We start from the raw sequence: 24,900 nt of genomic DNA on the forward strand, positions 1-24,900 counted from the left end.
TTCCCTCCGTCACCTTTCCAGGTGCCCGGTTGGGATTTGAACCTTGTCCTCAAGTTTCTGATGGGTGCTCCGTTTGAGCCTTTGCATTCATGCCCTTTGAGACTGTTAAGGCTTAAAACTGTATTTTTGGTTGCGGTCACTTCCGCTCGCAGAGTGAGTGAGTTACAGGCACTTTCAGTTAAGCCACCCTTCACTGTATTTCATAAGGACTGGGTTGTCCTTAGAGTGTGTCCTTCCTTTCTTCCGAAGGTGGTGTCGGAATTTCATTTAGGCCAGAAGGTTGTTCTTCGGCATTTCATCCTCCTCCACATTCTGGTAAGGAAGAGGAGAGGCTCCATAGGCTCGATACTAGAAGAGCTTTAAGCTTTTATATTTCATGCATGTGCCGGGTCAGAGTGGACGATCAACTCTTCATTGGTTACTCTGGAAAGCGTTTGGGACAAGGTGTGACTAAGCAGACTTTGTCTCGCTGGATTATTCTGGCTATTTCTGAGTGTTACCGCTTGGCGGGTAAGGACCCACCGGTCGGCTTGCGGGCCCATTCTACCAGGGGTATGGCTGCCTTTACTGCCCTACAGAGGGGTGTTCCGATTCGTAACATCTGTGATGCAGCCACCTGGGCTTCGGTCCATACTTTTGTACGTCACTACTCCCTCGATTCCATCCGTGCGCAGGATCTGGCCTTTGGCAAGGCGGTCCTTTGCTCCACAATTTGATTGGGCATTCTAAATTTCTTTTGCTAAATTCTTTTCCCACCTCCTTGCATTGGTACTGCTCTTAAGCAGAAACCTGTGCAGTTCCCTTGGGGACCACTGCAAAAGATTTAGGACTATGGGTGTTGGCAGTAAACCCACTTGGTAGCAGTCTGTACCACCCAGATTTGCCTGATAGCTGTGGCTGAGCAGTCAGGTATCAAGGTATATAATTATTTATTTAAAAGCACACTTATTGAAACACTCCAGCACTATTATTGTAATTCACTCTAAACACAGTTACTATTATTGTATATACACTCCTTATTCCTTATCAGACAAGTCTTAGTTAACACCACTTATTCCCAGACAGAGGTGAGCGCTTAACTATAGATGGCACTCCAATAAGTTAACGAACAAGGCAGAATGTAGGAAAATACACCACACTAATACTTAGGAACTCTTAAGCAAGGCAGGAAAGTCAAAAGTTACTTGTGAGCCAAAGTCCATAGGCCGGGCCCACTCTTGGAGAGAGCAGGGCACAAATGCACCCAAGATCACACAATGACAACAGGCTTAAAAAGTCTTTCAGGGAGTTCAGAAACGTTTTAGTTAGGCTCAGAAAAGTTTAGCCAGGGTGTCCCAGGATAACCCAGGGTCGAAAGCCGGGGGCTAAATCTACCCCGTACAGTCGGTTGCAAGGGAAGCCAGGCGGAACACGGTACCTTATGTGGAAAGGATCCTCCAGCGGGGGCAGTTGTTCCTGGCAGCGGGTGCAAGTCACGGCGTCGTCCAGAGGAAGAGAAGATCTCGACGTGGAGGAAAGATGAAGGTCGTTGCACTGCCAGGGAAGAAACCAGCCGCGGAGTTTTCCGGTTAAAGGTACTACCCTTTGATTCGCGGTAGTGGTAAAATGTGGTATTCCGGTTGCCGGGGTGCTTGGCACAGGCAAGGCGGCCACGAGATGCTCCAGGAAGCGGAAAAGGAAGCAGACTGGTTATCCCCACCAGTCGAAGGAAGAAGACTCTCCGGGCTGGAGATCTCCTCTGTCGTTGGGAAAAGTGGTGAGACGGTTCAGCAGGGCTCCACCGGTGGTGTCGTCATAGCAGATCGGCTCAGCTTCTCCCTCGTCGGATTCTTAGGTCCTGTGGCGACTTCTGAAGTTCCAGTCCCCAAAGCCCTGCTTTTATGTTGAAAACCCCCATTCACTCAGCCTAGCTGTCACTCAAACATGCTAAGTGGTGAGCCGGCCGGCTCACCACTTGGGCCAATCAGGACGGAGTGCGACTTGAGTTGCCTAGGCAACTCAGTCCAGGGTGCCTAAATCCCCCTCCACCCCTCTTAAGTACCCCAGACAGAGTGGCACCACTTTGGAGGGCTTCTGTGGAGAAGCCCGCCAAAATAGTGGAACAAAGGGCTCAACTTGGGTTGGAGTCACAGAAGCGAACACAAACGCCATTTTAGAACCGAGTTCTGGCAAAAAATACCAACCGGAGAATTAATATTAAATAAATAAACCGGCGGTATGTTCGAGGCTATAGGAATTAAATAATTAAAGTTGGTAGCCGCGAACAATGGGAAATCCCATAGGGATATATTCGCGGTCGAAAATAAAAAGTAGTATCCACTGCCACCAGCCAAAACTTGATCAGGGGGGACGGAGACGTGCCCCCTCGACTAACAGAGCCCGGGGCAATCGAATTGCCCCGGCCAGTACGTCCACAATATGATGGTTTGTACTGGTTCTGTTCACAATTTGAGACTAGTAAAGTCAATGGTGACTTTACATGCCCTGGGAGACAGTAGTCAGTCCCAGGGTATGGCGTCTATACTGGGGTGTCACTATGACACCCCTGTGTTACTGCACTGAGGGTGCTGTGTAACACACATCACAAAAACACATGAAGCCCTATGGAGTAAAATACCCTATAGCCCATTAAACACATCTAGAATCAAAGAGACACACTCAATTCATGTCCAAGAGTGAGGGTAAAAGAGTCTCACTCTTGGCAGGAGAAAAAAAATAAACCCCAAAAATCCAGCAAAGCTGCTGGGGGACTCACTAGGTTAGGAAATAATGCCTAAACAGAGAATTCTCCCTAACAACTGCTTTGGGAGTCTGTCATAGATATGGAATACGTCGGAGGACCCAAACCTCTCGAAGAACAAGTTACTCTTACCTGGTAACGTTCTTTCGATGGGATGGTCCGATGACGTATTCCATATCGCTCCCTCCATGCCTTCCCCGCTACAGAATTTCTTGTGCGATTACAGCTTACGTTTCCGCAAGGCTTTGTGTGATCAGACTGGCAGAAGACTGGTGCCACACATTCTGGGAAAAAACTACAACTGAGGCTACGGGCGTCGTGCGTCCTACTTATAACATCCAGTGACGTCGGCCGTCGGAGGAGGTCCTCGAGGGCGGCGTATCGACGTCATCGACGCAGGACGCATACGCCGAAAGATTTTCCGAAGCAGCATAGCTGTGGTGATTACTGTCATAGATATGGAATACGTCGTCGGACCATCCCATCGAAAGAACGTTACCCGGTAAGAGAGTAACTTGTTCTTTTGTACAATTTGTACAATTCTTGAAAGGGCGCACTAATGTGTTCCCTCCAGTCCCCTTTGTGGTTCCCTTTTGGGATTTGAAATTGGTTCTGAAATATGTGTGCTCTTTTTGAGCTGCTTCATTCTTGTCCTTTAAGGATGTTAACTTTGAAGACAGTTTTCCTTACAGAAATAACATCTGCATGCAGAGTGAGCAAATTGCAGGCTCTGTCGTGCAAACCGCCATTTACCGTCGTCTTGAGGGTCCATCCCACCTTTCTTCCAGAGGTAGTATCAGAATTTCAACTTTCTCATAAAATAGTCCTACCCACTTTTTCTCCAGCATGGGGTCTGGCATGGATTCACATGCTCATGAATATTCCCCGTCGTCAAGCCGGGAATCCTCGGTATAGGAAAAAATCAGTATCATTTTCGTTTCTGATCTGTCTTTCTTAGTAGTAACCAATCACTGGTCTCTGGGTCATACTGCCCCCCAGGCAATGACTGCCCTCTCCCTAAGCCCCGCCTCTGGCAGCCATCCTCAGATTTTTACTGCACGTTCAAGTGTTGGGAGTCCTCGTGCTGTAGCTCTCGAGCTTTTGCTGCGTTGTTGCGCTTTTTCAGGAGATTTTTCTCATTTTTCGGTTAAATAGAGCCTCAAGCTCCACCGTTTCTACATCCGATCAACAGGGATCCGTTTCCGAGTTTTCTACGCCCCTCAAGAGTGAAGATTTCGTCGAGTTACGCTTTTGGAGGTTTCCAGAAGTTCCGAGGCCTACCCCGGACATGGCCCAGGAGAAAGGAAGCTCGACGCCCGGGAAGCTGTTTAGGACCTGCCCTGGATGCCAGCTTCAGAATGTTTTCAAGGAGGACGAGCATTTGTTATGCCTCTACTGTCTCCATGAGGACAAGACGCACACGGAGAAGGACTGTGCGTTTTGTGGGAACATGTCGGAGCGGACCATGAAGGATTGCTACCTCCGTCTCGCCAACTGGCTGGAAGGGAAGAGCCCGTCAGGCGAGAAGAAGAAAAAGAAGTCCGAGCGGTCTTCTAAGTCCTGTGAGTGCGCCCCGGCGACGGGGGCCCAACAAAAGGCCAAGCACCGCAAGTCTGCGGGCACCGGGAGCGCCGAACGGTCGGGCTTCTTGGCTGCCAGGCAGGACGCATCCTCCCTGGCGCCATCAACCATGAACAAACGCTCTGGTTCGGGTAAGAGGAAGTCCGAGAACCCGGCAAAGCTTCTGGAGAGGCCCCGGTCGATCTCGAAGATTCCGGCAGAGGGGGAGCGAGGCTCGGACCCTCCCCACAAGGTGAAGGCCCCAGGCGTACAGAAGGTGACAATGGCCTTAATTCACCCTACTAAGACCTCGATTGAGGATGTCGCCGCGGCCCTGGCTCAGCCTGTGGAGGCTACGCCAGTGGAGGTGACCTCAGGACCCAGAGTCTCCCTGCCACCGCGGAGTGAGTCGTCTTTCAGGCCCATTGAGAAGACCCCCACAAAGTCCTTGTTGGAAAAGGTGGGGGAGGGGCAGGTGGCCATCGTGGATACGGACACGACCTCTGAAGAAGAGCTCATCGAAGTTGTGGAAGAGGCCCAGCCCATCGGGAGGGATCCCGACGAGGGCGACGACGAGAGCGATGGTGTCACCGACGAGGTTCCTCAAGAGCCCTCGCGCCCGTCGTTTCCGGCGCCGCAGGACACTTCGGCAGCCTTTTTGTCAGCGATTCTGTCCTTATGCTCGGAGATAAGGACAAGGTTGCCCCTCCCCCCGACGGACGTACCTGAGCCAGACCCGGAGCCGGGACCTTCGGAAAGTCCACCGCATAAGAGGAGGAGGACTCATCCTACGCCACCTCTCCCACCTCTGCAGCCTGCTCTGCCTTCCCCCCGGTCTACTACCCACGGGGATGATACAGGCACGGACACGGCTACGACAGGTACAGATGACGACGGAGGCGACGCTGGGACGTGTCCCCCGTCGTCCCCTGCTGGGGCGTCCCCGCCAACGAGATTGGATCCTTTCATGCCATGATTTCCAGGGCATCCGAGCTCTTCCAGCTCTGCCCAGAAGAGAAGAAGAAGGAAGGGTACCTTTACCAACGGCGCAAGGCTAAAAGGAAGACGGTCCTCGCCGTACCACTTCTTGATGACATCTGGGGTGAGGGGCTCGCCCTCCTCAAGAACCCTGCCACGGCGCCGGCAAAGAGGGACCGGTACGAGAGGAAGTACCGGGTCCCCGACGCTGCCCCCTTGTGCCTTCAGGCGCAACCTACCCCGGATTCAGTCGTCTCGGCGGCGGCAAAGAAGAAAGCTGGGGGGGGCATCGGCCTCGACATCAACTTCCCCGCCGGGCGGCGAGGGCAGGAAGCTGGACACGATGGGACGATGGGTCATCTCATCCGCAGCGACGACTATCAAGGTGGCCAACGCCCTGGCTATCGTAGCCCGCTACGACAGGGAGTTGTGGTTCAAAATCGCCCCTCTGTTGGACATCCTTCCGGACGCCAAAAGGGCTGAGGCCCTGGAAATCCTACAGGAAGGAGAGATTGCTTCGGACCACGCCATCATGGTGGCAACGAACATCGCCGACACCGGTTTCCGTCAGTTGGGCAACGGCGTTTGCCTGAGACGACGAAGATGGCTCAAGGCGACGGATTTCCGCCAGGACGTACAAACCAAGGTTTTGGACATGCCCTTCGACGGGAACAACCTGTTTGGGAAGGCGGTTGATGAGTCCCTTCAGGCCATCAAGGCAGACACAGAGACTGCCCGGGCACTGGAAGTGCTCCAACAACGACGGCCGTCCTTTCGGAGCTCCGGAGGCAGACAAGGTGCCTCCAAGGGATCCGGCAGTGGCTCCTCCACGTACCGCCAAGCGGCAAGATCTTCGTCCCAGGAAGCCTACAGGGGACGCGGCAAGTCAGGTGGTGCCCGTCGTCGTCGACAGGGAGGTCAAGGAGGCAAGGCGGCCTCCAAACAAGATTGAACCGACCGTGGGGTCGGGCCCCCGCCAAAGCACCCCGGTGGGAGGCCGGCTGGCGAGGTTCGTCAGCGTGTGGGAGTCCATCTCCACCGACCGTTGGGTGCTGGACACCTTGGCCCAAGGGCACGCCCTCGAGTTTCAGAAGAAGTGCCCTCGCCTTCCACCCGTGGCCAGGAAGAAAAATCACGTCCCTCAACTACTGTTGGAAGTAAGGGCGATGCTCAAGAAGGGTGCCATCGAGCTCGTCCCAAAGAGGCTTCGGGGCTCCGGAGTTTACTCAAGGTACTTCCTTGTGAAAAAGAAGACAGGAGGATGGCGCCCCATCCTGGACCTGCGACAACTGAACAAGTACATCAAGGCACAGAAGTTCCGGATGGTCACCCTCCAGCACGTGCTGGGACAGCTGGAGGAGGGCGATTTCCTGTCGTCGTTGGACTTGGAGGATGCGTACTTCCACATCCCCATTCTAAAAAGACGCCAAAAGTTCCTCAGGTTCGTGGTCCAAGGGCAGCACTACCAGTTCAAGGCCCTCCCGTTCGGATTGAAGTCGGCACCCAGGGTGTTCACCAAGTGCCTCGCACCGGTGGCGGCGCGGCTGCGCCTACAAGGGATCCACGTCTACCCCTACCTGGACGACTGGCTCATCCGGGCAAGGACAAGGGAGCTCGCCGTTTAGCACACTGCGAAGACCGTCCAGCTGCTCACAGACCTGGGATTCTCCATCAACTTTCCAAAATCCCACCTGGTTCCGTCGCAAGTCGCCCTGTTTCAGGGAGCCAACCTCGACACAGTGGCGCGGCTGGCCTCGCCGTCGGAGGAGAGGACCAGGACCATTCTGGGCAAGGTGCAGCGTCTGCTGGCCACGGACATGGCCAGGGTAAGATCTATCAAGTCCCTCCTCGGGATGATGTCCTCCTTCATTTATCTGGTGCGCCTTTGCAGGCTTCGGATGCGCCCCTTACAAGAGTTCCTTGACGCCCGCTGGGTCCAGTCAATGGGCAGCTTCGAGGACAGGATCCCCCTCAATGAGACGTTCCATCAGGCGATCCGGTGGTGGGGTACCCGCTCTCATCTGTCGGAGGGCACAGACTTTCAGACCCCAGCTCACCAGGTGACGGTGACAACGGATGCCTCCCTGGAAGGTTGGGGAGCGCACTCCGGAGATCTTCACACGAGAGGCCTTTGGCTCCCGGAGGAGAAGTCACTCCACATCAACATCTTGGAGCTCCGCGCAGTGATCTGGACCTCAGGTCTTTTCTTCCGTCCCTCAAGGGCAAGGTGGTGAGGATCTTCACCGACAACACCACCACGATGTTCTACATCCGGAAGCAGGGCGGAACCAGATCCCCTGCCCTATCCAAGGAAGCCCAGGATCTGTGGCATTGGGCCGTAGCCCAAGGGATGTTTCTGGTGCCTCTTCATCTGGCAGGAATAAAAAACACGATCGCTGACTCACTCAGCAGAGAGCTGCGCTCGTGCCACGCGTGGAAACTGCGCCAGGATCAAGTGGATCGACTCTTCCGACGATGGGGCGAACCCCAAATCGATCTCTCCGTGACGGCGATGAATTCCAAGTGCCGGAGGTTCGCCAGCAGGTTCCCCCAGCCGAGGAGCATGGGCGATGCTTTCTCGTTCCCCTGGGACGGCCTATTTCTTTATGCGTTCCCTCCGCTCGTGTTGCTGCTCCGGCTCATCAACCAACTCAAGAGGTCCCGGTGCAGGATGATTGTCGTCGCACCGGCGTGGCCGAGACAGATCTGGTTCCCGGACCTTCTGGACTTGTCAACGTCCACACCAGTCAAGCTGCCGCCGGACGCAGATCTTCTCTCCAGAGAAGGAGGCGCCATTCTTCACCACAACCCGGAGTCGCTGAACTTGCAAGCCTGGCTCCTGCAGCACTAGAGTTTGGAGGGTACGACATCCCGGCCGACTGCAGAGAGGTTCTTGCAAAGGCCAGGGCGTCCTCAACTCTCAAGTGCTACGGACATAAATGGAAGAGGTTCTCTGTCTGGTGCCGTGCACAGAAGATTAACCCTCTGCGGATTACGGCCACTCAAGTATTGCCGTACCTACTGTCATTGGCCAAGGCTGGACTAGCTCACGCTTCCATCAAGATACATCTGACCGCCATCTCACGATACATCAGAACTACGGGATGGGCGTCCTTGTGGTCTCATCGACTGGTGAAGGAATTTATGAAAGGATTGTTCCGATCATTCCCGCCGGTGAAGGCCCCTGCCCCTGCGTGGGAGCTCAACGTTGTGCTGACCAGGCTCATAGGGGCCCCATTTGAGCCTATGCATTCGGCACCGTTGAAGTTTCTGTTGTGAAAGAGAGCGTTTCTCGTGGCCATCACCTCCGCACGACGAGTGGGAGAGATCCAGGCCCTATCTTGCAAGCCGCCATACTTGACGTTTCACGACACGAGGGTGGTGCTGAGGACGCACCCCTCCTTCATGCCCAAGGTGCCCTCGGACTTCCACCTCAACGAACCCTTGGTGTTGCCAGTTTTCTTCCCATCTCCTTCGTCGCCAGCTGAAAGGACTCTGCACTCGCTGGACGTAGCTAGAGCGCTGAAGTTCTACGTGGATCGCACGAAGTGTTTTCGGAAGACATCACAGCTGTTTGTGAACTTTGGGACTGGGAATCAAGGGAAGGCTCTCTCGAAGACTTCCATTTCCAGATGGCTCTCCGGCTGCATCATGCACTGTCACCGGTTGGCAAACCAACCGCTGCCCGGCCGTCCGAGAGCCCATTCGACCAGAGCGATCGCTGCTACCACGGCGTTCCTGTCTGGTGTGCCCCTGCTGGACATCTGCAGGGCTGCTACGTGGAGGTCGACGCACACCTTCACAAGATTCTACTGCATCGATCGGGACTCCAGGGAGGAGTCAAGGGTCGGCCAAGCAGTGCTGCGCCACCTGTTCGCTTAAGGTGAGCCTGGTGAGGAGGTAAGAGATGCTTAATGTTGAGTTGTTGTATTGCTTAATGTTGAGCCTGTTGCCACCTCCCGTGGTTGTGCATGTGTGTACTGCTATGTATTCTCTTACTGATGAGCATGTGAATCCATGCCAGACCCCATGCTGGAGAAGGAACAAGTTACTTACCTGTAACTGTTGTTCTCCAGCATGGGTCTGGCATGGATTCACATGCGAACCCTCCCGCCTACCACTCTGCGGCTCTTCACTTGGTCATGCTGCCACTTTACGTGCTACCAAATCTGAGGATGGCTGCCAGAGGCGGGGCTTAGGGAGAGGGCAGTCATTGGCTGGGGGCAGTATGACCCAGAGACCAGTGATTGGTTACTACTAAGAAAGACAGATCAGAAACGAAACTGATACTGATTTTTTTCTATACCGAGGAATGCCGGCCCGACGACAGGGAATATTCAGGAGCATGTGAATCCATGCCAGACCCATGCTGGAGAACAACAGTTACAGGTAAGTAACTTGTTCCTTACCCTCCACCTCACCCTGGTAAGGAGGAGGAGAGACTTCATCACCTTGCCCCCAAAAGAGCTGGTAATGTTCTTTTAACTGGATGTTCCTCCCACGTATTCATCATCGCCCCTCCCATCCTACCCCTCAGTAGAATTTCTGTGTATTACACATGCCTTTCTTAAGTGCTTGGTCTTTTGACCTCGCAAATGCCTGTGTTCTGATACCAGAGGGGGAAAACCAGGAACTGAAGTAACGGGCGCAATGCGTGCTATATATACTGTCAGGTACGTCATGCTCGAGAGTGGACAGAGGCCATCGAAGGACATCGAGTTGATGACGCACGGCACCCTCTACCGAGAAAAATGTTTCCGAAGCAGCTGACGCTTGAAGGAACATCCAGTTGAAAGAACATTACCAGGGGTAAGTAATTTGTTCTTCTATTTGAAGATATTTTACCCTTTAAAGGATTCCCTCTTTTATGACCTGAATGCCATCCTCAAATCTAATAGGGACGCCTTTTTTATTAAATGTTCTGCCTATTGTTCAAGCCTTCTCAAACGGATTGACTTGTCCGAGTCAGATCTAGTGATAAATCCGGATAAAGTTAAGCAAACACTGTTTCATCGTGATTGGATTAATCCTATAGAAGAGCTTCATGGTTATGGCTCCTATAGTCATCTTAAAATGGAACATTAAAAAGTGGGCGTTCTGGCGCCATATTTATCCATTTATCCAAATCGACACGTACGAAGGTCATTTTTGAAATTCAGATGGAATTTGTATTATATTATACTAAACACATTTTTGTGAGATATGGAATTGTATCACCTGAAATGGCTTCATGTAGATTTTGCACTAAGCCCGAAACTCAAGAAACATTGAACCATATTTTAGTTTACTGTAGTGTATTTCATGGAAAACGGCAATTTACTTTGAGGAAGTTTCTATTGAATGCTAACGCCATTGAATGTGAATCCTTCTGGATTGTCTCTCAGGATCCTTGTTTTAATGACTTATTTAAAGAAATCACCCATTCCCGCTCCCTTCTCAAAAGACAGAGACATAGCGAAAGAGACTGTGAGAGACAGAAGGAGAGCGAGCGCTAGATCAGCGTATGATAGGCTGGGTACAGCTAGTTTCCTAATATTGTGTAATGCTAAAATATTCTCTTGTTTGTGCCATTATATGGATTCCAGTTTAAAAGCATTTTGTATATAAAGGTCTGTTGCATGTGCACCTGTTCATTTTCTGGACGGGGGTCTTCCATAAGCTGTTAGGAATCGCAGCTATAACAAATCCTGTGAACGATGGAACTGTGCTTTTATGATGTACCACCTAATTTTGTTCTTTTAACTGTTTCAGGTGGCTAGCTTTGCCATCTCAAGCAGAGCAGGCAGTGATGTCTTTATCAAGTACAGCATGTCCAATGTTGCTCATGTTAAGAGACCGTCTTCTGCAGTTGGAGCAACAGCTCTGTCATTCCATGTTTCAAATTTTCTGGCAGATGCTGGCTGAGAGACTGGACATGTACATATATCAAGAAGTATGTTAATCTCGATTGTGATTTGGTTTTTATGTTTGGAAGCGTGGCCTTATTATTTGACCTAGCCTGTTTTTTGTTTTCATAGATAATTCTAGCTAATCACTTTAATGAAGGTGGAGCAGCACAGCTGCAGTTTGATATGACTCGAAATTTGTTCCCGCTATTTTCCCACTACTGCAAGAGACCAGAAAACTATTTCAAACTGTAAGTAAATACTGTCTGAATGCTTCTGTGTTCAGTTGTTTCCCTTCCAAAACAATGCATTAATTTCCAAGCTGTGATTATTTAATTGCTGTGACATCTTGAACAAATCTTACTTTTTTGAGTGAAAGACCTGTTAGCAGTATGCGCCACTTCGATTACTCACATTGAATATGTGTCATTGTTGTAGAAAGCATGCTTATTTTTGTCTTGTGTTCATTCATCTATGTTGAGTATCTAGAAGTATGGTTTTCCTTTTAAATGCTCTATCTGTGGTGCTTTTTTTGCTGACTTGCAATCAGATGAACTAATATGGCTTTCACACCCTGGGGTTGTGGGGGGGCAGTGGGGGTGGCCGGACATGGGCAGTAACGTCTCGCCAGATCAAGCTATGATCGCCCGAGTGAAGCGAGGGCCTCATCGTGGCCCGTTACCGGCCATGTCCCCCACCCTGCCAGAGCGTGAACGCCATATTCTCACCTGGGGTTTATCCAGGGTGCAAATGTTTTTTTTTCCCCTTCGGGAGATTCACGCGTTTGCACAGCCAACACCCACGGAGTGGGAAAAAATGAAAAAAGGATGGCCGGTGCCAAATAGACCCCATTTCTATGGTGGCCAGGATCGGAAGGAGTGCAGGAACTGGAGCTCAAAGCTCTGGACTCGCAGGTACATTGGGAAGGGGTTTGGTTGGTTTTGGGGGTGGGAGGGGAGGTTGGGAGGCAACAGGGAGAGGCTACCTCTTGCCTTCCCACATAAAAAAAGAAAACAATTGCGCCACCCGGGTAAGGGCCTCGGGCAGCTAGAACACATGGTGGAGAATGAATATTCTCGTCCGCTGTTCCAGCCAACTGATTTGCTAATGGTCCTTTCTCTGTGCTTGCCTCTAACCTTCCTTTTTCTCCTCCCCATCTCACTCTCTCCTTTCCACCCCTCCTAAGCATATTGCTCTGCAACTTTGTTCTTTTTTCCCCACCTCCGCCTCTTTTACCCCGAGATCCTCGTCTTTTTCAGCACCATCCTTTAGCCCCCACTCCTACCTTTCTGTTCTCTTCAACATCTCTCCCCTAATTTATGTATCTGTACAGTGTTTTGTATAGTGCTGCCATGTTGTTTAAGGAAGCTTGAAGTGTCTTTGCCACGAAGGCAGGGGGTAGAAATAAAAGAGATGGACTGGACAACAGGGGTAGAATCCATACCCTTTGCATAACAGTTTAGTTAAATGTAGGTAATGTATCAATTCCTCGCAAATTAATTTCAACAAGCCAAATAGCATGCACGATGCAACTTATGAAATAGTGCACACAGTAGTTAGTGCGCTAAAACTCTATATGCTCCCTATGCACTGTTATCTGTGACCCCATCTTGTTGCATAGTAATTTCCCTTCCTGTCCTTGCCAGTCACGTGTACTCTCATTTCCACCTCCCCTTATGGTCCAATGCACGCTGCAGCACAGCCTTTTCTTTTTTTTTTCAAATAAACTTGTTAATAATGAGTCACAGATATACAGCACCAGAAAAAGACAAAAAGGACTGTTACATCACAATTGTAAAGGGCCATTAAATAGACCCCACAGCAGTACATAGCGTTATTTCGGCACTGCCAGCCTCCCCATACACCAATCAAAGGCACATCCATCTTACAAGTATAGCAAACATGCCTTTTACAGTGTGGGAATGTGACCATGTACAGCAATATAATTGGAGCCATTGTCAAATTTAATAAAGGAGGACCAGGTAGCTACATATTTCTATTGTTCATCCTTCAAACTCATTGTGATCTTATCCATCATGAATGATTCCCAAAACATAGCCTATTAGAGTTGCAGTCCAAGGTGTCTTGCACATTTCCATTGATGGCCAGTTGTCCGGTGGGGTGCCAACATCATCTAGCTAGCTAAGTGCCTGTGGACCCATTAGCCTGTAAAGGTTTGACTCAACACCTTCATCTTGGAGAATCAGATTAGGGTCATGTGACAGTTCTATATCGGCTGTTTGTTTGACATGGGCCAAAATATCTGACCTAAAAGACTGTACCATGCAGAAGAACCACCAAGTGTGGAGGAGCGTGACTCTGGCTAGCAAGTACTTTCAGTCAAAGGGTAAAGCAGTTGGGTATATTTTATCAGCCACACCATCATCCATTGCCACCTCATCAGAAGTTTATACACATTTTCTTTCATCTGCATACAAAGGAAAATGTTAGCAGCCCTCAACCTAATGTTGTACAAGAGATTATTTGGTTTATACGTCCTTCTAGCACCTGATCATGTAAGAATGCTTACATGGTGCAGACGCTTATATATCTGAGAGACCTTATGTTTATGTAAACAAGAGCATAGTAGCTGTTCAAAGCCCAAAAGCTCTCTCTTCTTGTGAAGGGTGATGCTTAAGTCGGTTAGCAAATGTCTTCGTTGAAGATACCTACAATCTTCCCATTATGGAAGCGAGAACTCCCAAGTATATTCAACCACAGTTTTAGGCTTTCAAATGGGTTACAACTGCCCCAGCAGGTTATGTCCGCTCCTTTCAAAACTGAAAGGCACCATGTCCAAGGCCTAGGATGAAATCTGGGTTGTTACAGAGTGAGGTAAGAGGGGGCAACTTGGATTTCAATCTCACCCTAAATCTATTCCTTTACTCAGTACAAACGTTTGGACTGAGGACTGTAATCCCCTCTTTGGGCGGGTCTTCTGGGTAAGCTACAGGATGCATTCAAAAGGGAGTGGAACGTAACAATTTTCCAAGCTATGCCAATTCTAACGCAATGTTACAAAGCCAATTCAAACTAAAGCCAAGCTGTGCTGCTTATAAACACCATCATTGTGGCGACTCACCGTAGAAAATAGTCAATGCTGCTTGTCACGTGCTATTCCCCCAGGTAAAATGAAAAGGCCTTTGCTAAAAAGCTAGGGAAGAGGACCCAAAGTTCGAGTCCTCCCGTCCCCTGCACACTCTTGGACTACGCAACAAGGGCGTAGATTCTTAAGGATATAGTTAGCAATATTCTTTAGAGAATTGATTCAACAAAATTTATAACATCAAACAGAGGAACAAAGGTTTCTGTATTTTAGGTGTACTGGGATGAAGTAAACACCTATTTATTTATACATAAAAATGTAGTGAAGACAGGAGAAATTGCGTAACAACATTATAATGTCAACATAATCAAAAGTTGATGGAAATTCCACTCTCAATGGCTTGACGCGTTTCGAGGTAATACCTCTTCTTCAGAAGCCTCTGTGGATCTACTGTCTATTGAGGGTTAAATGTTGTAACAAAAAAGCCATCTATGGCGAAAAAATAAGTCCATGTGGACATGCTTGCAGTGCCAAGACCTCGATTTAGGTGTTTTCTTGGTGCAGAAAGGTACTTCGATACTTCCGGTAATCTCTGCTATCATTCGTGCGGTAAAGCACGCGGGTATGTTGCGGCAGGATTCAATGTCCGGTGGACGTGCAGGATTCCTCTGTGTTGTATCTAACGTTGCAGGAAGGACAGGTGCAGATAGATCTGGGAACTCGTTAGTGCGAATGCTTTCTGCACTGCCTCTATGTACAACCAGTTGTGCTTCTCTATGTTCGTTGCACATAGAGGCAGTGCAGAAAGCATTCGCACTAACGAGTTCCCAGATCTATCTGCACCTGTCCTTCCTGCAACGTTAGATACAACACAGAGGAATCCTGCACGTCCACCGGACATTGAATCCTGCCGCAACATACCCGCGTGCTTTACCGCACGAATGATAGCAGAGATTACCGGAAGTATCGAAGTACCTTTCTGCACCAAGAAAACACCTAAATCGAGGTCTTGGCACTGCAAGCATGTCCACATGGACTTATTTTTTCGCCATAGATGGCTTTTTTGTTACAACATTTAACCCTCAATAGACAGTAGATCCACAGAGGCTTCTGAAGAAGAGGTATTACCTCGAAACGCGTCAAGCCATTGAGAGTGGAATTTCCATCAACTTTTGATTATGTTGACATTATAATGTTGTTACGCAATTTCTCCTGTCTTCACTACATTTTTATGTATAAATAAATAGGTGTTTACTTCATCCCAGTACACCTAAAATACAGAAACCTTTGTTCCTCTGTTTGATGTTATAAATTTTGTTGAATCAATTCTCTAAAGAATATTGCTAACTATATCCTTAAGAATCTACGCCCTTGTTGCGTAGTCCAAGAGTGTGCAGGGGACGGGAGGACTCGAACTTTGGGTCCTCTTCCCTTGCTCTTATTTGCTATAGGGTTTTTGTGCCAAAACCCTCTTTTCCTCCTCTGCACCTCACAAAAGTATCGACACCACTCCTTGTGGCTTTCAAAATAACATTTTCAAACATCTCCTCTATTTGGGTGTGCACTCACTCCACCACTATACTTTGCTAAAAAGCTAACAGATCTGGAAGTGAGAACTGGATCAGGCGTGCCTGAAAGTCATACAATAATTTAGAAATCAAATGTAACTTAATAGCTACGATGTGGCTAAGCCAGGATGTCTCAAGACCCTTCCACTCCATTACGCTATGAGACAAGTCTGAAAACCATGCAAGTATGTTATGTTTATATGGAGGGGAGGGAGATCTGGTCAAATAACCCCTGTGTAGTTGTATGTCTGATTGTTAACAAGCAAATGCATGATACGTCCATAGAAACTCGAATATAGGATTAACCTTATTTTCAGACAGGGACTGCCTTATTTGAGTGGCATATAGCAAGATGTCCAAGGGATCTGGGGTCCTCCTTGAGCTATTATTTGCTGACCTCAAGGTTGGTACAGGGAGGAAATCCCTCGTCAACCTCACTCAGCCCAGTCACTGTGCAGGAAACAGTTACTCGCCACCTGAATATGCTACTGGCACTCTTAAGTGCCTTGCAGAATGGGCCATAACCTTGCACAAGGCAGTTCACATCCTCCTAAAGTTTGTTCTCCAAGATAGAGGGATTAACCTAACTAGAAATTACCCTGAAGCATATACAATACTCACTGTGGGTCCTGCTGAAGACAAGCCTCCTCTGTGATCCACAGCTACCACAACACATGGCATTCAAAAGGATGGATTTGCTTTTCAAAGCTGCGGTCCAGCCTCAACCCAGATACCACATGGTGACATATGGTATGCTTTAGAGAGGGAGAGCAATCACCCCCCAAAATAAATCACAAGTCAGCAATAATAATGGTACCCGTGAGCAGGCCTTTCCACCCCAAAGGCCCTGCTAGAGTATAAAAAGGGTGTTCCAGAAAGGAAAGAGGAGGATATTTGGAGAAGGAATTTAAGGCAGCGGTTTGGAGCGAATTGGCGGTTCAGGAAGAAGGCTGAGGAAGGAATTTGGAGAGAAACAGAAATAGTAGAGGAGGCTGGAGGGGAAGAAGAGACCTCAGGAGATGGAAGATGGCAAAGGTGTAAAGAGGGAGAAGGCAGGAGGTGAAATGAGGTAAAAGGCAAGAAGCCTAAGAAGAGATATGGCAGGAGGGGTCAGAAGGCAAGAACTACCATCCAAAATGGTGGACAGACCTTTTATAAGCTTGGTCCAGCCCCTTGAGCTCAAATCAGTCCCATGTGTCCTTTTAATATTCCTGCTCCTCTTACTAAGAGATATCCCAATAATCATGGGACACCCGATACAAAACAATATGTGCACCCCTTAGGTCCACATGTATTTTTTTTTATTGTAGATATTGAGTTCAAGTGAGCAAGAATATTAAAGGTAATTGTGATTCCTGTTTCAACATTTTTATGAATACACACCCATGTGATCATTGGGTTTTTATAATAGCCTAGCAATAGGGTCACTCTCTTCTCTGCCCACTCTCCCTAGACGGCTGCACACAACTGAAATCTAGGGTTTGACAACACCTGGAGGGACAGCTTGACCGGTTGGAGATCCTAATAGCGCTCATTAACAGAGTAAGTTGAAATCATTGTTGCTCCACACCTGTACATATTTGTGTGATACTAGACAGTACCAAACAGTGGAAGGAGACACAAGTAGGGTTCAGGGAGGTTACAGCGAGTTTGGTTAGGTGGAAAACAGAAGGCCAAGAGAAAGTCAAGAGCAATTCAAAGGCCCCTCTCTTCTTCTCCCTGCCGGCTGTGTCCATTGACCTGTCAACTGAAAATACTTTGATTGGGTTAGTCTTAGGGTACAGGACCAAAGAAAACCCTTAACTAGCTGCAAAGAAGGGTTGGGGTTGTCTGGGAACCTGGAACGCAAAAGGAGTGAGACAACACTCTTGAACTGTACAGATGGGGACATTTGGTGCTGCAACCCAGAAGGTCCACATACCTGCACCTGCAGAATAGACAATTGCCCATGGGGAGATTTCTGATGGTAGGAAACTGAAACCACTACTGAAGAGAGAGCCTTCTTGACCGTTTAAGTTGTTAGGGAAGTTCCTGCTTATTTTGAGTTGCCCAATCTTGTAACTGTTTTGAATAAAAGATAATAATGCTGAGATGTGTTCTTGGCTTACTTCTTGATCCCAGTTGAAACCATGTGATATGCCTATTATGTCCAGAACCATACAGATGTTATCGTGGGCATGTCTACTACCGACACATCCTTTCTGATCAGTGTCAATCAGTGCATAAGTAGTCGGACCAGGCAATTAGCCAACACTTTCAAATAGATTCATACATTGTAATGTAGGACAGCAATAGGGCAGTAGATATTTTTTGTCCAGCTTTAGGATGAAGGTAATTTCGATCCACCCCATGTCGGGGTAACTTGTCTTGTATCTTGAAAACTATTAAACAAATTCACCATCTCTGGGATTAATGCATCCTGCCTTTTATGATAATACAAGTCAGAAATCCCATCCAGGCTTTAAGTCTATGTTATTAGGCAAAGCGTTAATTACCTCAGCAATCTCTTACCTGAAGGCCAGCTCCTCCAGCACATTTTTATTGTCGTTGTCCCATTTTTGGACATACACTCTCTCTAGGTGAGATGTCTGCTTATCAGGCACCAATTATTCCTGAGCCATAGAAGGCGATGATAAATAATGCATCATTACTTCACATTTTCCTTGTTCATCTAAGTCCAGGCATGCTCTTTCAGGGCTGTAATCAAGTCAAGAGACCCGTAGGCAAAAATCATACTGACCTCACTGGATTGGTAGTAGAGAACGTGCCTGGTTTTGATCAACCCATTTCTTGTGGCTTCTATATCTACGACCTTAGTGCTGCCCTGTCTGCCTGTGACTGTCATTATGAACTCTCAAAACCTGTGGTCCGATGCTTAGACTCAAGATCAGTTACCTTATATTCCAGTGTTACGCGGCACTGGACCCTAGCCTTCCTACATGCGGATGCTAAATTGTTCACTTGACCCCTAATTATAGGGTTGAATGTTTCCCATAGAGCAATAGAGACTGTTGCGTTTAACAGCGTCTTTGAAGTAGGTCGCAAGTTATCGCAGGATCTTTTAAAAATTTAACATTTATCTTGCAGTGTTGGGATTCTCCCACAAGTAGGCCCTCAAGGGACAGAATAGTAGAGTGGAGTAAGATAACATTCTACAGTAGATATGTGCTTATATTGTGAAGCCTAATTGGTTGTTTTAAACTAAAAAGTAACTTTTATGTACAAAGAAAAATGTGTATGTTCCCTCGCTTGAGTATGTATTTATTGTCATGCACTTGACAACCCAAGGTCAGAAATTACTTTGTTGAGGGCTGAACACTTATGAATCTGAGCAGAGATGTTTTGATTGGATCTTTCCACTACTTGCTCAAATAGGTCATAATTATATTCTCTCTCTCCTCGGTTATGAAATCTCCCTCCTTGAGTTCGGCTTTTTTTTTAGAAAGGCTTCTCTAAAGAAGGTGCTGCATTGATCAGTAGAGCCATAAATAGAGACCAGAATATAAGTTTTGTCTCTCAATTCCCATTTCACCCCCAAAATATATCCCCTGAGAATCCTGTTAAGTTACATTGTCCTTTTAGTTTTTGGATAACAAAATGTCCATCCCTCTTCATTTCCCATAAGGAAGTGAAAAACTGATGAGGGCAGATTCTACTGTGATGTCTGGGCTAATTAATCCTCAATAAATGCGTTTCTTGTAAAACGGTGACACCCACCCCAGAGTGTGAAGTCATTGGAAAATTGCTTCCGACTTACAAGGTGAGTTCTGCCGAGACAACTTTTGACAGTATCCAATCACAACTGCATCTGTACCGTGTAGGTAAATCCATCATGATTTGCATCATGTTTTACAAAATCTGCAAATCCTGTTTTTCAAAAAGTAGTGTAAACTCTCACAAACTGTGCCCCTATAGAGGACCCAACCCAGAGGTGTCCCATTAATACCCAACTAATGAAAACGTATACCAAATTTTGAGACATACCACCACCCATTTAACGGCAGTCTTTAGGGACGTGGCAATCACCCTAAACATAGGAGTGAGAGCGATAATAACTTCATTCACTGCTTAATAGAGCATGATTATAAGAGAGAACATTGATGTTATCACCAGGAGCAATGCGCTTCTCTTCTGAGGCACAATTACTCAATTGAATCAACAGCATGAATTATGAGAAAGACCATGTGACCTGTTTTCAGATTAGCCATCCTCAAGGAAAGCATGTTCAGCATCAATCATCCTATTGCTGGTTCATGCTACCTCCCAAGGCTTTTTCTAGAATGACGCCTGCATTTCATAATTCATTTTTGTGAGTGAGAGCATCTGTGGGACTAAGTTCCACTTGCTCAGGGGCCTCCTGATTCCATGTTATCGGTCATAGATTCCCCTAGTCCCTGTATATTGTCTGCTTCCATTAATATCATTTGATGCTGTTGTCCCTTGAATGAGAGCTGAAGGCGGAACAGGGAGCCCCACAGGGAGGGGAATCCATTTGCCCTTATCCGGGCTATATTGACTGTATTTGCCTACATTTTAAATTTGTAGACTGGGCTAGATCCTGACAACGTTGATTTTGTGCGACTTGAAAGTGGATATGGTTCACCCTCATACCACAGTATAAGATTCTTGATGTGGAATAAAATGGATCAGTGGGAGCATGTCTGGTGTTAACCCTTTACTTTGTTGGAAAATTGAATATACTCAGGTCAGCAGCATTTCTATAGCCCAAAATCTCAGCAAAAGGGTTTGGATGTTATATTTCAAGTAGTGTTTCCCACTATCAGTCGGGACCCCATGTAGCCAAATGTTTCGGCAAGATCTATTTTCCCCATATTTGACCAAAATTTCTCTTCAAACTATTAGACTCTCTGGGAAAGGATTTTCTTGTCATGGGACAGTACACAAAGAGCGTTTTCTGCTACTTCCACACAGTTAACATCCTCTGAGACACTTTGCTTTGGAGCAATTGGTTCTGATTGCAGCCATATCGTGTTTCAGCTTACAAAGCATCTCCGCAATGCCTCCTTTCATCTCAGGTGTGGTAGTATCTCTTTGGGTTGGGTTCCTTCAAACTTGCCCTGCTATTACCATCTTTAGAGAGTTGTGGGGGAGGGAACACTGGCGGATTGAAGCATATCTTCTATACCAACAGTTCTGTGTTGGCTTCCGGCTTTCGGTTGATCCTTTCTCTCTCTCTTTATTTTCAGGTGACTCATGTTGATGGGGACCAATGTAACCGCTCCTCAAGAGCCAATGCTCCGAGCGAGGGCTTGGATGCAGGAGAGGGCATCAGGGTGGGAACCTGTGCAAGCACATCAACCTGATAATGCATGGAGGCATCAGCACTTTCTTTGTTTCCATCACATGTTCACCTAGTGGGTCCAGCTGTATGTTACAAGGTGGTGGGCAGTTAGAAAGACCATTGTTCACTGTCTGTTGCCCCTAATTCTTCCTCACCCTCAACCAAACCACGTCCACAGAAGAACACTTTCTTGAGGATAAATACAGCAAGGCAGAGAGTGAGGCCAGCTCTGATCAAAAAAGGTTGTTTTCCACATTTGAACACCCCTCATTTGGCAGTGGACCACTGTGCAGGTTTCACAATGAAGTTTAGGAAAAACTCCCACCCGGAAAGGTAGCAGCAGGTGGTAGGTGGTGTGGGCACCTCCGCCACCCACTACCTCCTTGTGCCATCACAATGAGGCCTTGAGGCCTATGCTACTCATTCCCAGCGGCAATCTTGGATTGGGAAATAGTGGCAGTGTTGAGTGTCAATAGGCTGTCCAATCCAGGCTGCTACTCTCAGGCTGCTTATCCGATGATTGCAAGAACCTGCTTTGTTCTTCTACAGCCGTTTGATAAAAGTCCCTACCTTGGTATGGGGACTCCTAGGTTAGTCACTGAAAGGTAGCCCAACTTACAGGGGTACCCCCTTAAATATATTGGGGTACCCTTAATCACGCTCACACCATAATGAATGCACCCCTCTAGGCAATTAAGGCCAAGAGTCTATCTTGCAAGGATAACAATTTAATCTGTACAAAGATAAGGATGGGGGGGCAGAGGTCGCTGCACCCCCGGACCAGCATTCTGTATTCTGTGGCTGGCTCCTGCAGACTAATGCCATGCAGGCACCTTATATACTGTTTGGCTTGGTCACTGGATACCGGCATAGCTCATCCAAAACTGTTCCTCTTCCTTAAAAGGGATGCTGCAGTCTTCCTTCTTGCATGACCGGGTTCCCATTTAGGACAAACCTACTCAGCATACTGCTGCATGGGCAAGAATACATTGTAACTCCTGTTTGGCATCATTTTCTATATTATAAACATTTATATATAAACACACCTTCCCACAATTTTCAATATTTTTATATTTTATCTGGTCCCGTAATTCTCCTAAAAACCTTGTTTCCATAGTACTCTGTATGTCGTGCATTGGATCTTTTAGTCTCCATTGGCTTTTGATGGACAGGGAACAGCTGCTGAGTTACCTTGTGTTCTCTGCCAGCCTCAGCGAACCCTACGGCAGTGCCTGCAGTCTATTTTGAGCACAGGCTGCATTCCTTTTGGCACAGAACTCTTTAAAGGAATGGTTCGGTCAAAAATGTTTATTGTCCCTACGGGTCTGCCATGTGTTTTTAAGCCTAAGTCGCACGATTTTAGAAAAATTTCCTATGGACCTTACCCGAATTTTCGTCCATTAAACGCACGCGAAAACAGGCACCAGGGCGTTGCCATTTTGTGATAATCCTATCACTTGCCCCATCGCCCTGGCTGACCTGCTTTTGTGGCACTAAATCATATCCCCCGCCCTGAGCGTGACATTTTCAAAACATTCATATTCCCCGCCTCTCTCCGTGACGTTACTGTGCTGCGTAGGCAAACGCGCCCATTCGTCTTCTGCGCGACTTCACACAGAACCCGGAAACCAACACAGATCAACTCACAACACAGCGCGCCACAATTCGGAATATGAAACTGTACTTTAAAATCAAACGGCAACACAGTACATTTAGTAAAGTACATTTATTTAACATTAAATGTTTATAGAATATTCATTAATTTGCATATTAAATCGGAATGTGATTTTTTTTCTTTTCTCTCGATCCGCAAATCCGTAAAAGTTTATCGTGAGTCACGCGCTGTTCCTTTATGGTACACAGGTTGTTGGTTTTCGTTAAAAGAAGCACTTTGGTCGCACGGTGAACCGCAAGGCTGTTCCATCAACTAGGCACTAGGCCAGCGTAAAGGTTATTATGTTGCTTCTAGCCGCTAGTACCGCGTAAGGGCATATGGGCCCTTGGCGATCGTCCCATAAAATCGTCAAAGTGGTGCAGTTGTTTACGAGAAGCTGCAGCTGGCGGTTGAAAAAAACATCTGCCGGGGTCTGAAACTGGTGGCAGTAGCAGTAGGGTAGGATATACCTGTTTTGAAAACATAAAAATTATAAATAGTTTCGCCAGCCGATCTTCATTACTATTATTCATTTTATTTATTACGGCCGATCAGAAACTATTTGCTTGCAAGGATAGTGCAATGGAGAATGTTCGGCTCTAAAATCAATGAGAAAACTAATGAAATAAATCGAGGTTAACACACAATGAGAAACGACTGTTTGTCTACATGCCTGTGGAATGTGGACCTGCATGCCCATGTGCCCGGTACAAAGACGATCCCACAAACGTTTTACTTGCTCTTCATTCATTCATTCATTCATTCATTCATTCATTCATTCATTCATCCATTCATTAATTCTTCATTCCGGTATAATAGCGTCTAAAGAGTTACTTACATTATATTTGCAATTTCCATTGTGTCTCTGCGTAATGCAGTCCGTAAATCCCACTGTGCTCGTGACAACGATGTTTCGTATACTGAACTAACATGAAACTCGGTCTAGTTTCCGAATTTTCTGCCTTATCTGCCTTATCGTCTCTTATGTTATTGCCCACCTACTTCAAATGAAGTCCTTTCGGCATGGTCCCTGTCTCTCAAGGTCAAAAAACAATAGAACCTTATACTGCCAGTGCGAGTTGTTCAGGCCACAAGCTGAAAATCAAAGCCGCTGACCTTCACTCGAAATGAGCATACATTCTTACTTTGCAACATCCCGTAGTAAAGCCATCTGTGAGAACTTGTATTTTCGAATCCATCTATGTACTGGGCCTCAATGTGCAAATGCGAACTGGCTTCTCTCCCATCTGCAACGGCTCGCTTGGCGTGTTCTAAGGCCCCCAATTTTGTCCTCGTTGTCCGCGAGCTTTGCAGCCCTACAGAACCATAACTATGGGGATATTGACTTTTTGGGGGAAGGTCAGGGAAAATATAAAGTACCCGAGGAGTTGAGTTGAAAGTGAGATTTATTGTTTGTTTGTTTTATTATTTGCAATACGCAAGCCTCCCCTCGGTTAACAGTGCGCAGCATTTACATGAGATTGCGAAACTTAGTTACATCAACAAAAATATATACATACACATATTGACAAGGTCAGCGATATGAGGTGAATAGAGAGAGAAGTCAAAAATGCCACCCAGGTTGTTCGCCACCCAGGATAGTGAAGGTAGGGGTTAGGGTTTGCATACTTTGTATGTACACTGTACAATAACATTTTTTTACAAAAAGACAATCAGATTATAATGATTTAAACCAGGATTTGTACTTCTCAACGAGTTCTTCTTTGGGTGGACATGGCACGGTGGCAATGTTTGGTGGCAATGCATCAGTGCTCTGCACAGAAACGCTCAAAATTCCATATCTGTGCTTCTCGAGTACAGCAACAATAAGGCCTTTAACAAAGTCGAACTCCATTTCCTCATAGACTGGTTTGATCACCCATTGCTTACTTCTTTTTGCAAAGGCCGTAGTGTAGCGAAGCATCCCTACATTACCTGTAGTTCTAGATTGTTCACGGCACACATTCTCGTTATGGGCCAAGACCGCAAGTAGAGTCCTATATTTCATGCCCTGCATGCTGCAATGCAAGCGCTTTGGCCTGTACTTTAGGCACATGTTGTGGAACACTTCCAAACCTCCTGTGTGACAGAATTCTGTCAGCCCCCTCAAATCTCTTGATAGAGTTTTATCGAAAACAATCTTCTCAATGGCTTTGTGTGTGGGTGA

The 24,900-nt window shown here is 47.3% G+C and overlaps 1 protein-coding gene across 1 annotated transcript in view; it reads left to right on the plus strand.

Annotated features, from left to right (window-relative positions):
- Positions 1–24,900, plus strand: part of RINT1 (RAD50 interactor 1) — a 1,254,187-nt gene that overhangs the window by 1,182,582 nt on the left and 46,705 nt on the right. The window contains exons 12-13 of the mRNA XM_069629127.1: positions 11,030–11,210; positions 11,296–11,414. Of these exons, the coding sequence (XP_069485228.1) occupies positions 11,030–11,210; positions 11,296–11,414 (300 nt within the window). The remainder of the gene's footprint in view (positions 1–11,029; positions 11,211–11,295; positions 11,415–24,900) is intronic.

The sequence above is a fragment of the Ambystoma mexicanum genome, chromosome 12 (genome assembly GCF_040938575.1).
Source record: "Ambystoma mexicanum isolate Mex_15411 chromosome 12, UKY_AmexF1_1, whole genome shotgun sequence".
NCBI classification, from domain to species: Eukaryota; Metazoa; Chordata; class Amphibia; order Caudata; family Ambystomatidae; genus Ambystoma; species Ambystoma mexicanum.